General features: G+C 32.1%; 1 protein-coding gene across 1 annotated transcript in view; it reads right to left on the minus strand.

The window, feature by feature from the left end:
- LOC148621163 (focadhesin-like) overlaps positions 1-15,412 on the minus strand; it is a 270,468-nt gene that overhangs the window by 73,819 nt on the left and 181,237 nt on the right. Inside the window, exons 7-9 of the mRNA XM_088575257.1 lie at positions 14,268-14,442; positions 13,488-13,682; positions 12,265-12,352 (exon numbers count right to left, since the gene is read on the minus strand). Of these exons, the coding sequence (XP_088431383.1) occupies positions 12,265-12,352; positions 13,488-13,682; positions 14,268-14,442 (458 nt within the window). The remainder of the gene's footprint in view (positions 1-12,264; positions 12,353-13,487; positions 13,683-14,267; positions 14,443-15,412) is intronic.

A 15,412-nucleotide genomic window follows, 5' to 3' on the forward strand; every position in this document is an offset into this window, starting at 1 on the left:
GGCAAATTAGCAAAATTACGAATGAAGATATGACCAGAAATTATAATGTGTCATTTGAATTACATCTTGATTAAGTATTTCAGAACCAAACTTCTGGTTTTCTTGCCATTTAATAGTCCCCCCCTACCCCCTTCTATATAACTACTTCTTTAGTTTCTATTTGGCCAAATTCCATACTGATATGTCAAATATAATTCCCATATTTTTGACATCATGACATTTTCATAATTCTTAATGAAAAGATATGTCTACCTAGCATTTCCCCTGTTTCAATATTTCAAAATTAAGAAAAAAATTTTCAAAATATGCCATATAGAAGACAGTATTAATGGAAAATGTTTATTCAGAGACATCATTTCATGCAATTCCACTCAGACCAATATAATATGCTTGATTAATAAATATGTAAAAAATTTCAGTCTACTCTAAAGAATTTTAAGAAAATATGTCACATTTCATTCAGTCTTCTCTAAAAAAAAAATTAAGAAAACACCTCACATTTCAGGACAATCACACTGACCTACTGGATTAGAAACTTTCACATGTCAAAAAGACTTTTCAGAAACCATGCAAGTCACAGTAAAACATCTTTGACCAAAATAAAATAATGAAATTTGGTCACCAGAAGATGGCATTCTATAATAACTAAAGTATCTTACAGAATCTGTTCGTACTTTGGAGCATCAAAGTTCACTTTTTGTTCATAAGGGGTTCATGCCATATATTTTTCAGTGTGTAGTACTTTTCAGTTTCTTTGTGTTGTAAAGTGATTTTCTTAACATGTTTTGTAATTTTTTAGACCATGGACTCTATCATAAATACATTTAAGAAGGAAAAATTCTTTATTTTTTGGGGAAATATAGTGAAAGTCAGTGCCAGAAAAAAAAAAAAGCATTGATTTGGTAGTCATATTTTTGGCATTCTACGTTTTAATCTGTCTACAGTTGGAAAGTCCCTTGGTTTCTATTTTCTTTCTTGTAATTTCGCTGTGACATGTAAAACCTCAGATTTAACCAAGACTGATGAAAAATTCTTTTTGTCACGTTAGAAATTGCTTGTACAAGTATTGAGACATAAAATAAAACAGTTTCTCATTATAATTATGACACTGTCGAAAGGACAGACACATTCAGGCATAATTATAGAGACAAGACATGCAACTACAAAACAGAAAAAACATTATAAAAGTCTTTGACTCAAATTCAACTGAGAAATGACTCATAAATATATAATGTATATAATAAAGCAGTAATATTTTATTTAGTTAAATGTCTAATTCCATGTTTAAGGATTCATTGACATGCACAATATTTTGAAAGTTAAGAAAGCACAGACAAATATGATTATGGCACTTATTTTGAATTACTTATCTACTTAAAAATCATTACAGGGTGTAACATAGTTAGCTTCATGTGATAAAGTTGGTCTTTCCTTGATTAAATGACCTGTTGAGCTAGTTGATACAGATATTTAAAACTTCCATCACATGTATATTACAGCGAATAAAGTAGTTAACTTCATGAAATATTGTTGGTCTTTCCTTGATTAACTTACTTTGTAGTTAGTCAACTAGATAACTGAGAAGGAGATTTAAATTTTCTCTTAAACATATGGTAGATTTAAATACCTATGGAATGATCAATTGCCTCATCAACATTCCAATAAACCACCTTAAAGAAGTTGCTCAGGTAATTGAGAGTCAATTTCTATTTCCTGAACATCATCATGGTATGTGTTATAAAGTACCTATGACCACCCAGAAGCACTGACGATTGGAGTATACTAGTTGAATTACTAAATCTATCAAAATGGTAGTTTTCAAAAGGTAAATTCCTGTCGATTTAAATACACATTGTGGGCGTTGAAGTGTCTGGGCTTTAAGGTCTTCCATTTGCTAATATCCTGGGTGCCTCAAGATCTTCGTTATTCCTCAACCAAATTATCAATTATATAACATTTTCTGTAATATTGAAGGACATTTTCTTGGAGGTAAAAAGTAAAATGGCAACCAAATTACAGACTTCAGAAGCCTGGAGTGTTTATATGGCTTTTAATTTTTTAAATATTTTATATAATCTGAAGTTTATTGCATCAATTATGACAACAGCAAAACAACTCTGAAATATTTCCCTTTACAGCAAAAAGAATGAAAATGTTCATAGGAAAAGAGTTGGCCTGATAATAGTTGATTGGACATTTTAACTTTATTTATTATATAGATAACAATGATTAATAATATGTTTTCCGTGTGATAAATTTTGATAGTAATTAACATGTGAAATCAATTCTGTAATTTTCTACCACCAAAACATCACAACACAAACATCAATATGTTGATAACAAATTTGAAATTTATGTTGAAAAGAAGACAATCTATATAAAAAATAGGATAATCAACTGGCTTTTGAGAATAACCAAAATATAACAACTTGTGCCAAGAAGGCTTGAAGATCTAACTTGTGCATGTTCATTGGCACCTGTGATCATATTTTGGTTATTCACACCATCAAATTAATTATCTTATTAATTTATTAATCTGTCAATAAGTATCTTAATGAGTGTCTGATAGAGAGTTTAAATCACCTTCTCAATTGTCAAGTTGACTACTGTTGAAAGTTTATCAGCTGATCATCATTTAATCAAAAAATTTCATCCCTGAACATCATTATTGTTTGTGCTATAATGTATATGGTAACTTTTGTGGATCAGTCTAAGAGTCAATAACTGATAATGAATTGCGATAGCTTCATATGGTTCTGTCCACACCACATTTTTTGCTATTCCACATAGTGCCAAAAATAGATCTTTCCTATAAAGTGCATTAAGTAGCTGTCTTTCTAAGAATCATGAAAATCTGAAAAATGTGCTCCACCCCAAAAAAAGGCTACATATATTTACGTTTGTAATTAAGCTGTTTTAAGACTCTATATTAAAAATGTGTAGTCATTCATTCATATCTGTCTGCTCTTATGGATATTCAACATTGAAAATCCAGTAGATTCTATTGTATTTGCGTGTCATTTGAATGTTAATTTATGTTTACTGTCACAATTCAAACAAAATATGTAGACTTTTAACCCATGAATTACATTCTGCATGATTCTTAGCTGGAGTGCCACTTAATTGATAATGTTCAGGAGGTATATAATTGGTTATTCATCTATTAAATGATTATAGCACAATAAATTGCCTAATATGGAAGTGAACTGCACAGCTGACAAGGAGATTAAGGAAAATTTTCTTGCACGTCTTCCCTATTGAGGCAGTCAAAAAATATCTAGGTCTCAGATGTTTAAAGATAAATATGAATAGCGCTTTGGTTGCTTTATAGATGAATTGAATATATTTGAGGAAAAAAGGACAAAATCTGCTAATTCTTACAAGGAATGGTACTTAAACATATATCTGATAAAAAAATACCCTTGGGAAGTACCAAAGACAATTCACAAACTCTTGTCTCCTGAACATCATCACTGCATGCACTATAAAACAAACTTTCCGATATCTCCTTACATACGCACAATTCAAGGTTTGAAACTTCCACATGTTCAGTGCATACGCACTAAAATTTTACTAAAAACTTAATTGTCACATACCTTACTTTTAAGTACGTTCAGGGCAATGTTTCATGTCTTAAAATTAAAGATTTAGTTGTGTCTCTAACAAACCTACAGTGGATATAAACATTGACATTTAGATTTAAAACCAACATTTACAATCATGAAAGAATAATCATGCCATCACAACATGGAATCCACCAATTAATTTTTCTGGAGACAAAAACAACAGAAATAGTCCTTAACTTAAGGCTTTTAGGAACCTTGAATCTAAATGTCAATAGCAAACAGAATAGTGGGTATTTACCAGCCACAGTCTCTTAGAGACCCATGCAGTTCAGATGGTTCACCACAATGGTACATTCCTTGTAGATGAACATCCTACAAACCAATGTAGTTTGTGCTTGAGAAACAGAAGATTGCACTTTAGAATACCCTAATTCAACCATTTACATCAAAAAAGGATGTGAATAATCATAGAACCTGGAAAGGGGAGGTACAAGTCATCATTCAAAAGCAATTTACCAATTATCTATGCATTCTTTAAAAAAAAAATTGAGAATTCTATAACAGAAAAGTGTAATGGACAGACTGACAGACAAGGTGATTGCAATATAGCCCCCACTTTAATGAATGAAGGTGTCAAACTAGAGGCATCTACTGCAATCATTGTTTTTTTGGTGATATTTGTTGCTTATACATTGATGACCTTTTCTTGATGAAATGACAATCACCTGATGAATGCCTTTAATAGCTAACTGGTAATGAAAAGAAGATTTAAACGTTTTTTTTTTTTCATTTCACAATATTTAAATCTGTGACTAGAAGAAAGTTGATATCTTCTTATCAACTATCCAGTTAACTACCTAACAAAGTTCATCAGGTGATTGTTATTTAACAATAACCATTATCTACTGAACATCATACTTGTATTCGCTATAACTTAGTAGTTATTGGCTCTGACCAATCTAATTTTTTTTTGGTGCTATCCCACAAATCTGTCAGAAGTTCAAACTCTGGCATATTTCAATCTGTCTTTCAGCTGAAGCTGACCTTCAATTATGAACTTAACACAGGTATGTCAAACTCTGATACTCTTTGACAATAGAATTTTCAGTACATAAAATAAAAGATCCTTTAATCTTAAAATAACAACTCTTATAAAGCCACCAGCCATGAAGGACAATAGATACATCAAGCCACCAGCCATGAAGGACAATAGATACATCAAGATGTTCAGACTAACATTTACAATACTGATGGAGAGACATGCAACCGTAACATGAAAACATGGGAACATACTATTACTAAAGCGAGAAAATGACAAATAACAGGATTTGATTTTAGTACACTCATGTAAAATGATTCATTTTCATTTTTTTAACCATACAACTGACAGTTCATTAAAAGGCCAACCAACAAACTTTTAACTAAATAATGTTGGTAATTTGACAAAAATTTCCACCATTCAATGTATAGTCTTTTCGTTTTCTTTCGCATAACAGCCTTATTTTCTATGATCCTGTACTCTTTTTTTAATAACCATCTTTTAAAAATTTCTTAAAAATCAATGATAATGCTTTTGTGTACAATCATTTAATTCTTGAAAAAAAAAAAAATCAAAATCCTATTATCTGCATTTTTACATTTGTTTTTTTTTTTTCCATTTCTTTTCTTTTCAGAAACTTAAAGTTTTCTGATTTTGGCACTTTTGCTTTTGATGTATTTTTTTTTTTTATTTGGAAGGGAGATAACTCACGTCAGATCAATAATTCGTGCATATTCTTCGCAAAAAGGTTTCATATATATAGAAACCCATTGAAAAAGACACATTAATCATTGTGGATTTTTTTTTTAAATTGACTTATTATACTGGACGCTATCTACTTAAGACTTATAGCTTTCTGTTCTTTTAAGATATTTGAACAAATAAGTGAACAATATTTCAAAGGGAGATAAATCAGAAATTTAAAAAGAAAGGACAAAACAGTAAATGGGTAATAAAAGATCAAGTAGTAGTATATCTGATCAATGTTAGCTATTTTTTAATCTTTCAATGTTAAAATTTTGCGCAAAAAACTTAATTACAATTTGGAAACCATCTTGTGCCATGCATCCTTCCAAATTTGTTTGTTTTTTTTTTATATAGAACCATACTTAAATAACTTACGGACACTGTAACGAATTTTAGGAACATTTAACTCGAATAATTATTGCATTTTCTACGAAAAGAACTTTATACAGTCAAACCTGTCTTAAGGGGTAGATATAAGGGTAAGGGCCACAACTCTTATAAATCATTGGAACGTTTGTATCCAACATTTTACATTAATTTCATGTAAGCACCAAAGTAACTTGGACTAATTTCATTCTGTGTCAGATGAAAACTTGACATGCTTTGGTGAAATTGAATGATACAAACATACCACTAATTTCAAGAGTTATGTCCCTTACCCTAGGTGTACCTCCTTAAGTGACTCTTCAAGGTTGAGCAAAAATCCTGGTCATATCAGACAGGTGGTCTTTATAAACAGGTTAATTCTACATAAGATTGACAGCATAGTGCTATTTCATTCATGGTCTTAAAACAGGTTTATGCCACAATTAAAATTAAGTTTGTTTTCCCTTATCCTACATAACCATAAAAAATGGCCCAACCCAAATAATTTTATTGCCATTCTCTGAAAAGATTTTTTTTTTAAATTTCAAAGCAAATTTTGTTACTTCTCTGATCATGGCTTTTATAGCATCAGATGAAATTTGGACATTGGGGTAAACAAATTTTTCCCTACCTGCCTAAAAATCAGGAGATAGGATCTTGTAAGGGGAAACAAACATTATTTTAAGTGTGGCCTTATTAATGAAGAAAGATGGTCGCTAAGACAGGTTTCACTGTAAAACGTTCATTTATTAAACATTTTCTGACCAAAAATTAACTTAGAGTGGCCTTAAAATAACAGTGACACACAAACTTGAAAAGTAAGCCACATCAATAAAATGATGTAAACAAATTAAGGGCTTAGCAGTGACTGACATATGGATAAAGGACACAGAGATCTGTCAACTTGATAAAGAGATTTTTAATTCCAAGAGAATTATAATCCTACCAGAAGATGAACAGAATTGAAGAGAAGCTGTAACAGGTTTAAATGGTACCTACTGAGGTTAAAAGCTATGTTTCATTCTCGTATTTACTTTTATGTACTTAAGTACCAACCCATATAAAACTCAGCCAATGACTGAAAGGTGATTCCTGTTGTAAAAAATATCCACCAAATAATTCTGTACTATTAGGTAAAGATAGTCCTTTCAGTACTCAGATCTGTATTTTTTTTTAGAAAACTTTCATCTCCCACTTAAGGAGGCAGATCTAGGGTAAGAGACATAACTCTTGAAATCAGTGATATGTTTGCAACATATTCAATTTCACAAAAGCCTATCAAGCTTTTATTTGAAATAGAATGAAATTATTCCAAGTTACTTTGATGCTTAGATGAGATTGATGTAAAATGCTTTACACAAGTGTTCCTATGATTTGTAAGAGTTATGTCCCATACCTTAGGTCTACCCCCTTAAATGACATGAATAATCACTGTGTCGATGCCATGGCAGGTTGACCTAAGGTCCCTGAGGATATTCACCAACCCAATAGTCAGACTTATCTGACCCTGAATTATATCAGATTTTATTTATGATATTTATCAAAATGTGCAGTATAACAAATGTCAAAATACCTACAACACTGAGGCTTCATTCCTTGTATTGCACATAGTAGAACCTCTCCATGATAGATCGGACCCCTATTTTGATAGTTTTGTTTTGAGTACTTCTTGTGTACAATTGATTTTATATTCAGATCTTCCAATACATTTGATTCTTATACTACAGATGGAAAGTTACTTCTTGAAACATGTGTACAACATTTCGAAATAAGCAATATATATGTTTGGTATTTTTTTTGTATTTACATATTGTATCAGAAAAACAGAAAGTTATTTTTTAATGTTTATGAGATTTACAAAATAATGCAATGAATGGTATGGTATAAAAATATGCTTTAAAATTAATTTATAAGAATTGGCTACGATAAAAATTTTGTCTGTTGAAAAATAACATAAATTTTCCATGTGCATATTGTTTATTGCATGAAGTGCAAATATGCACATGGAAAATTGATGTTATTTTTCAACAGATAAAATTTTTATCACAGCAAATTCTTAAATATTAATTTTAAAGCATATTTTTATCTTTAAACATGAGAAACATACCTCTGAATTTAACTGAATAGGGGTGTGTCAATTTTTTTTTTTATACATTGAGATATAATAAAATTATTTTAACCAATCATATTACAGTATTTATCTCAAATTAATTGATTTAAGAATCACATCAATCTGGGTTTGCATCCATTCACAAAGAAGCTAGCTACATGTATAATGTAAGTTTGAAATCTTCATCTTGTCTTGAAAAAACTATTTTGACTTTTCATTTCTTAGATAAATTATGCTGTGGCAAATTAAGTAGCAGTCTTTGTAAGAATTACGCAAATTCTGTAAAATGTGATGCACCTAAAAAAAAAAAGGCTTCATATTTTTATTTTTAGTAAAGTTGCTTTATAGGTCTTTATAATCAAATGTGAAATCATTCATTCCACTCTGTCTGCCCTTAGGAGATAATCCACACCAAAAATCCAATAGTTTCTGTTGTATTTTAGTGTCATTTACAGAGTTATCTCCCTTAATTTTGAATTCTATAATACATAATTTCTAATTTTTATCTCAGCACAGGTTACATCAAAAGTCACATGTTAATTTCAGTTAGCTATAACATTTTAAACAAAATATCAAAAATAAAAATATGTATGCTCTCCAACCATATCACTGATTTCAAGAGTTATGTCCCTTACCCAAGTTCTACCTCCTTAATACAGGTTATTGCTGAATACAGGCGTTTGCTGGCAGGTTTGACTAGTTCACTAATCCCTGAAAGTTTACTGACTATCATAATGATGATTGATTCCTAGATGAAGCCAAACAAGTCCTAATACTCACAACTAAATAATACAAAAACTTCAAACTCCCCTCTATACATCAGAGTGTAGTTCAGGGGTATAGCAACTGGATTGGCATGCACTACTAGAGCAGTACCATTAAACTTTGTTGATATGTCATGCAATATCTAAATTTCTTGTCAAAAATCAAGTAAAAAAAAACCAGGGTACTTTACTTAGTTATCAATTTAAACAAGTTCAAACATTTGTTTGTTACCACTGCTGTAACAATTGAGATTTCAGTGCTATGCCTCTATATGTACATATATACTGGTACCAAAAAAACTATCAGAACAAAACAAGACATACAGAACAGGAAATTAACACTTTTTCAGACTAATGAACAAAATTTAACCTGATTCCCAAAAACCCAACACTGACAGTGAATCAAAATGGCATTTCATTATCAAAAGATGAAAAATGTTCAGCCAACATAATTCGGGTAATCAGTATATTGCCTGACACAGCATTGACATTTTGCTATATAAATTGGGTGACAGCAAGAATGTGAAATACTAAATTATATCAGGCAAGCATACATATATAGAATGGGTCAAGAACTTTGTACTGATGAGCTTATCAATGGAATACAAAATCAGTATTTTGTCTCATTCTGCCCTTAAAGAAAGACCTAATTAGAAAATGCATGCAGATTTCCAAATAGCAATATGTTGAACAATTTTTATAAAAAAAAAAGCTTTACTAAAAACAACCCTCTTTTTCTATGTTCAATGTCTCATTACCTTTGATGCACAGGATGCAGCTTGATTTGAAACAAAAGTTAAAAGCTGAAAAGTAGGGGCAAGTTTGGACATACCAATCGAATTTGATTGTGATTAGACATTTGACACAAAACAAGAAGTTGATTAGAGTCTAAGCGACCCCTTCTTGGTTCTTAATTCTTAAATAGTTAAGTTACAACCTCCTAAATCAATGCAAACCATCCTTTTTAAGGTATGGCACCTCTAAGATATCCATTTCCTTTTACTCAAGTTATTATCAAGATATTAGGAAAAGGTGTGTTTTGATCCCTTTTTGGTCCCTTATTTCTAACTTGTTCACGTCACAAATCCAAATATTGATCACAAATTTCCATTGGTGGAATGGAACCTTGTGGTACTATTCCAAAGAGGTCTACTCACTTTTAATCTGACGTTTGTTGTATAGGATATTGCGGAACAAAATCATTGTCATACATATGCTTTTACTAGAGTTATTTTGTTAAATTTTATGAAATACTTGTTTTTTTTACCTATTTGGCTCCCAGGTCAATAATGGCTGGGTCATTATCCCAAAAATCAACATCTACCTTTAGTGGTTTGGATCCTTTTTGGTAAATTTTATTAAAATACTGATAATAAATAAAATATTGCATGAAAACTAACAATAATGATAGAAAAAGGAACAGATACGGTAAAATGAAACAAATGCACCATCAAACAACCTTTATAAAAATAGTTACAGAGATCATCAAAAGGTCATAAACAAACCTTCAAGTAAGGTCTGAAAGGCCTAGACAACAAAAGTTATCAAATCCACTGTAAGACACATTAATGACCAACACTGACACCAGGTTGAAATCATTCATTTATCACAAAGTATCATGTTGCAAGCGCAGCAGACAACTGGGAATGGGCCAAAAATCCCAAATTGATAAAATTATATTTAGAAAAAGAAAAATCACCATAAAACATGCATCATTCATCAATTAATCATTGAAAATTTTGAACTTGATCTTGAACTTGATATCACAAACATTGAAAGAGTAATCAAAGGAACCAAGATTCTAGAGGAAATAAAAAAATGTAATCCAGGGACAAAGACCAGATATGGAAACAGCTATACACAACTAAGAACATAAAGTAAATAAAATAATACATACAAAAGTAACAAAAGTAAATGAACAACTCAGACTCTACTAAAAATGGGAGCATAGACCAGGTGCACCGGTAGGGTAAGCATCCTCTGCTTTTCTAGAACCCCCCCCCCCCCAGTTGCATATCAGTTAAGTCCAGGGTAGAGGAAAGCAATAAGTCTTGCCATAAAAAAACAACACAGGGCCAAAAATTACTTGAAGATTTAAAAAGAAATAAAATGTTTATCTTGGTGAATGCAGTAACACAACAGCATGACAATACCAAACAATAGAAAAAAATGAGACACCACAAAGAGGAAAGCAACAATGGCAAAAAGCATGTTATTAATTTATGTCTACAAATTTCTTTCCGGTCCTTAAAAAACATGGACTAAATAAACTTTTACTACAATCCTCCCCTAATAAAGAAACTCAAATGTGTCATCAGTTAGATATCTTGCTGGTTCACACAGACAATACTATCACTAAATATATCAAACTTTACATGATTAATATCTAACTTAATACGCTTGTTAACTGAGCTATTCCCGACCCAAAATGACAGATCATTTACCAAAAAGTAACATGGAGTCTAGTGTCGTATTAAAACAATCGGTGTATTGTCTGACATGTGACATTTAATCATTGAATAACGATAGAAATAGGCCACATAGATAGCAGACACTCAATTCTGCTCCATAAGCATTTTCATTCCATAGGATATAATGACCTTTTCTTTTTCAAACTACTAGAAAAAATAAATGGCAGATTCTGACAAGAAATATATTCCCTGGTAACAATTTTCCTGGTTTCCACACGGAAAATAAATCATTGTGTGAGAAATGGTTTAAAGATGTTTGTACTTTTTGTTCCAAAGTTAAGAGTAACAGCAGGATAGTAATTAGGTCAGCCAGTTCATATATCAGTTATATCAGTCAAGAACTCTAGGAGAATGGGGGGAGGGGCAGAGCAAGATATTTTTTTGGAAAAGGAGGAGGGGTATGAGAAAGATTCAAGAAAATTGGGACGTTCCAAGCTATTTTTGTTCAGTTTGCCCAAATTCTCCATAAAATTAACAAAATTTTCAAACAAAACAGAGTGGGGTTTCAGACCCCCCCTCCCAAACCTCCTGGATCCTCCAATGAATTCTAATACAATATGATAATACAAATGATAAACTCTAGGCAATAATCAAAAGGAACAGTAAAAAAGGAGGACCCTGTATAAAAAATTGCAATATCAAGTTAAAAATCAGAAAGTTGTAAACTACCACAATAGTATGGACTTGGTACTAATACTGTAAACATTAATTTTCGCAGATTTTGTCAAGTCAGCATATTTGTAGGTATCAATTTTCACGGACTCTAAAAATGATATGCGTATGTAGTGTTGAAGATCGATTTTGCGTGTACTATTTTCCATGGTTTTCTGTCCGCTGCGAAATTAGCGAAAATTAGTAATTACATGTAGTACGTTTACAGTATTTCTGACAGTAATAGTGGATTATACCAGGTTTTACAGTATGCTCAACCTCCTAATTCCATTAGAGTAATTGTTTCAGGTATATTGAAATACAAATAGGCAGCATAATATTGCAACTTGGCCAAGTCAGTAAAATCAGTCCCTGAAACAGTACAGGAAATATGTTGATGATATCATGAAAATCCATCCTCTATAACTTAACTGTGTATATAAAACAAAGTGATATGTGTACAGACAGATAAACAGACTGACAGACATGGTGATTTATATATCCCACAACTTTGTTCATATGTGGCATGACATGACAAAATTAAACCTACCTATATTTATTACTGGCTGCAAAAAGTCAAATGGAGCTGTTGACATCAGTGTTGCTATGGCAACCACATCTGTTTCTGACAACAAATTCTGAAATTGACAAACAATTTTTTTTTTAAATCCATTCAATGTTAAACCCAAATTATATTCTTGAACAGATTTAATATAATGAATGGAAAATTCACAACAAGAAAATGTATTCCAGTGTATAAAAAATTTCTGAACATTATAGAAGGGTGAATGGGCCAACATGTTAAAATGGGTCTGTCACCATTTCTGGCCTTTTTTTGTTACATTCATCCCACAGTCTGTACCCTGTGAAGGCAACTAAAGCCAAATAAGCTTCGTTATAGTCACGAGTGGGTGTCAAGAGTCCCATGAAGGGTCACTCTTGTGGAAAAATGAGGATTTTTTTGTCATTTTTTGACCTCAGTTTGGCCTAAAACTGGAAGTAGTCGATACTAGGGGTCAACATAAAAATGGTGGTGACAGACATCATTCTTATTTAGATTCCAGGCAAAATAGAGCACTATAGATTCATTCAGGTCTGGCGAGGGCCAAAGAAATGAACCCTACTCCCTAAAAAAATCACACTTTTTTGGGCAGTGGAAACTCAAGACCTCTTCTTTTAGCTCTCAAGTCATTATTTTTATAACAAACTCTATATCAGATAGCCTCATTTTAAAATGCAGCCAAGCTGCTTGCAGGTGGACACAAATTGTGCTTTCCTAAACTAAGATTAACACTGCCAGAACCAATAAAGTGAAACTAGGGCCATTCCCAGATAAATCTGGACACAGCATGACAAGGGTTAAGATTTATTGACAGATTATGGTCCTGTGGTAGATATTTCAATCATTTCAGGACAGTAATAATTGACCAATCAAATAAACCCTGATTTGTACTGTCATGTTGGGTCAGATCTTTTATTGTACTACATCATAGAGGCAACAGCCTGCAGGTAGGCATGTCACCTCACTCAAGATACATTATCCTGATTCTAAGCCAACTAGTCATCACTCTATCCATTCATACACTGTGTGCTTGATGGAGAAGCAGTGACTACCAAATTTAAAGTTTTTGGTATGACTCAGCAGGGGGTTGAACCCAGAACCTCTCACACTTAAGGCGAGCATGCTACCCTGAGACCAAAAAGGTGGTTCTGCATGATCTTTAGTTAAACCTATATCTCATAACTGGAATGTAATATTTAAAAAACCAATACCATTTCAGATTTATCCATTATGCAGTTCTGTAAACTTTTTGCCAGTATTGTGTAGTCCAAATGTAATTTATTGCTTTGCAGGCACAAAGAAAAACCAAATGTGACAAGGGCAGATAACTCTAGTTCTCTATCAATCAACTGTAACAGCTCAGATAGAAATTGGCTGGTTGCTGCAATGGACTCAGGGTTGTTGACCTGAAATGATATAAGATGACCATGCTAATCATTTAACAAGAGTGGGATTCAGTCAATCAACAGTAACATAGTATCCAAGAAATCAAATTATTTTAATAGATATAGATGGAATGACCAGAATAACTATATCCCTGTGAGAAGACAGAAAGTTTTTTTTGGAATTCTAAAGAGATTTTCTCCTTTTTGCACTGACAGACATATGAATAGTACAAGATTTTTAGTTCCAAAATGTAGAAACTAAGCACGATAACTTCATACTAGTAATTTTTTTATTCCAATCTAACGTTTAAACTCATTTCCATACCAGGGAGAATGGATTATTTCTGCATCAAAAGTGGATGACTCTGAACATATTTTCAAAGTTCCTTAACAAATCGACAACATTATGAACAGACCAAAGACTTATCTCCCTTTAATTTCAAGATTCTATTGTTTTCTCCATATTTTTTTTCAACATTCATTTCTTAAAAAAATCATAAGTTAGAGATCTCAAAGGGATAAAAATATATTGGAAACAAAATTAGCCTCCCACTGCTTGGATGTCTCATGGCTGCATAACCTTTTTTAAGTCAATGTAATGCCCACCTGAAACCCTGGCAGGGCTCTGACAAGAAATGTGAGGACATTTTGTTCTCTAGCCACTAGTAGCAGTGTTCTCTGTAGATGTAACCTGACGGCAGTGAATTGTTGGCTTTGTTGGGGCTCAAGAAGGACAAACTTCAGAAATGGCTCCAGTAAAGCTATGCTCTTGTTCTTTACACTACAAAAGAAAACAATTATGAACCCTCAGTCAGGGAGTGAATGTTGAAAATAAGGCCTTAAAGGAATACGATACCTGCCATGTAATGGGGGAATATGTTCAAAATGACATAACTTGTAAACTACATGTTGGATTTCACTGAGAGTTCAACTTCACCTGTATTTTATGATACTAAGCAGCCTTTGCAATGGTTTAAAAAAAAAATTCATAGTTCCGTTCTTAACTTCTCATCTAGAAACCATCGCAGACAGACAAACAAACAGATACACGACTTTTTAGATGGTATTACAAAATAAGCCACAACTTCCTGTGGCGAAATATAAAAACTTAAGTTTCAGCTTATATTTGAAGTGGAAGGTTGAAATGCCAGGTAAGACATATGAACAGGTAGTAAAAACCAAACACTGTATCTACTAAACATACAAAATTACAAGGATCATCCCACCCCGTATTTTAACTAGATATCAGTTACATGTAAGATTTCTGTACCTTCTATTTTTTCTGCATACAAGTATTAATCTTCTATCTTTTCAATTAGTACCTTATTTTGTGTTGTACAGAGGAAAAAAATGGAATATACTTAATACAGAGTTATTGACAGTTAAACATTTTAAGTACTTCTCTGTCTTAGAATAGGGCAAAATGTATATAAGGTGTGGCACATGAAGGAAAAAAACGCAGAGATTTTATTGCATTGACCAATTAATTATACCTAATAACTACCAGAAATAACCATCAAAGTGTATGTAAAATTTGCCTTTTTAAGATATTGATAGGTCAAATTTAGTTGAAATGCACTAGGTAAAAATGGCAGGAAAATTTTCCCGCACTCTTTCCCTATATACGCAGTCAAAAAATATCTTTGTCACTGATGCATCAGGATAAACATAGATAGTTTTTTTGTTGTTTTCTAGATGTACTGAATATATTTTTGGCAAAAATGACTAAATTGGGGAAACTGATGTGCCAC

Source organism: Perna viridis, chromosome 3 (assembly GCF_037379345.1).
Source record: "Perna viridis isolate PV_CMFRI_1.1 ecotype Kerala chromosome 3, ASM3737934v1, whole genome shotgun sequence".
NCBI lineage: Eukaryota > Metazoa > Mollusca > Bivalvia > Mytilida > Mytilidae > Perna > Perna viridis.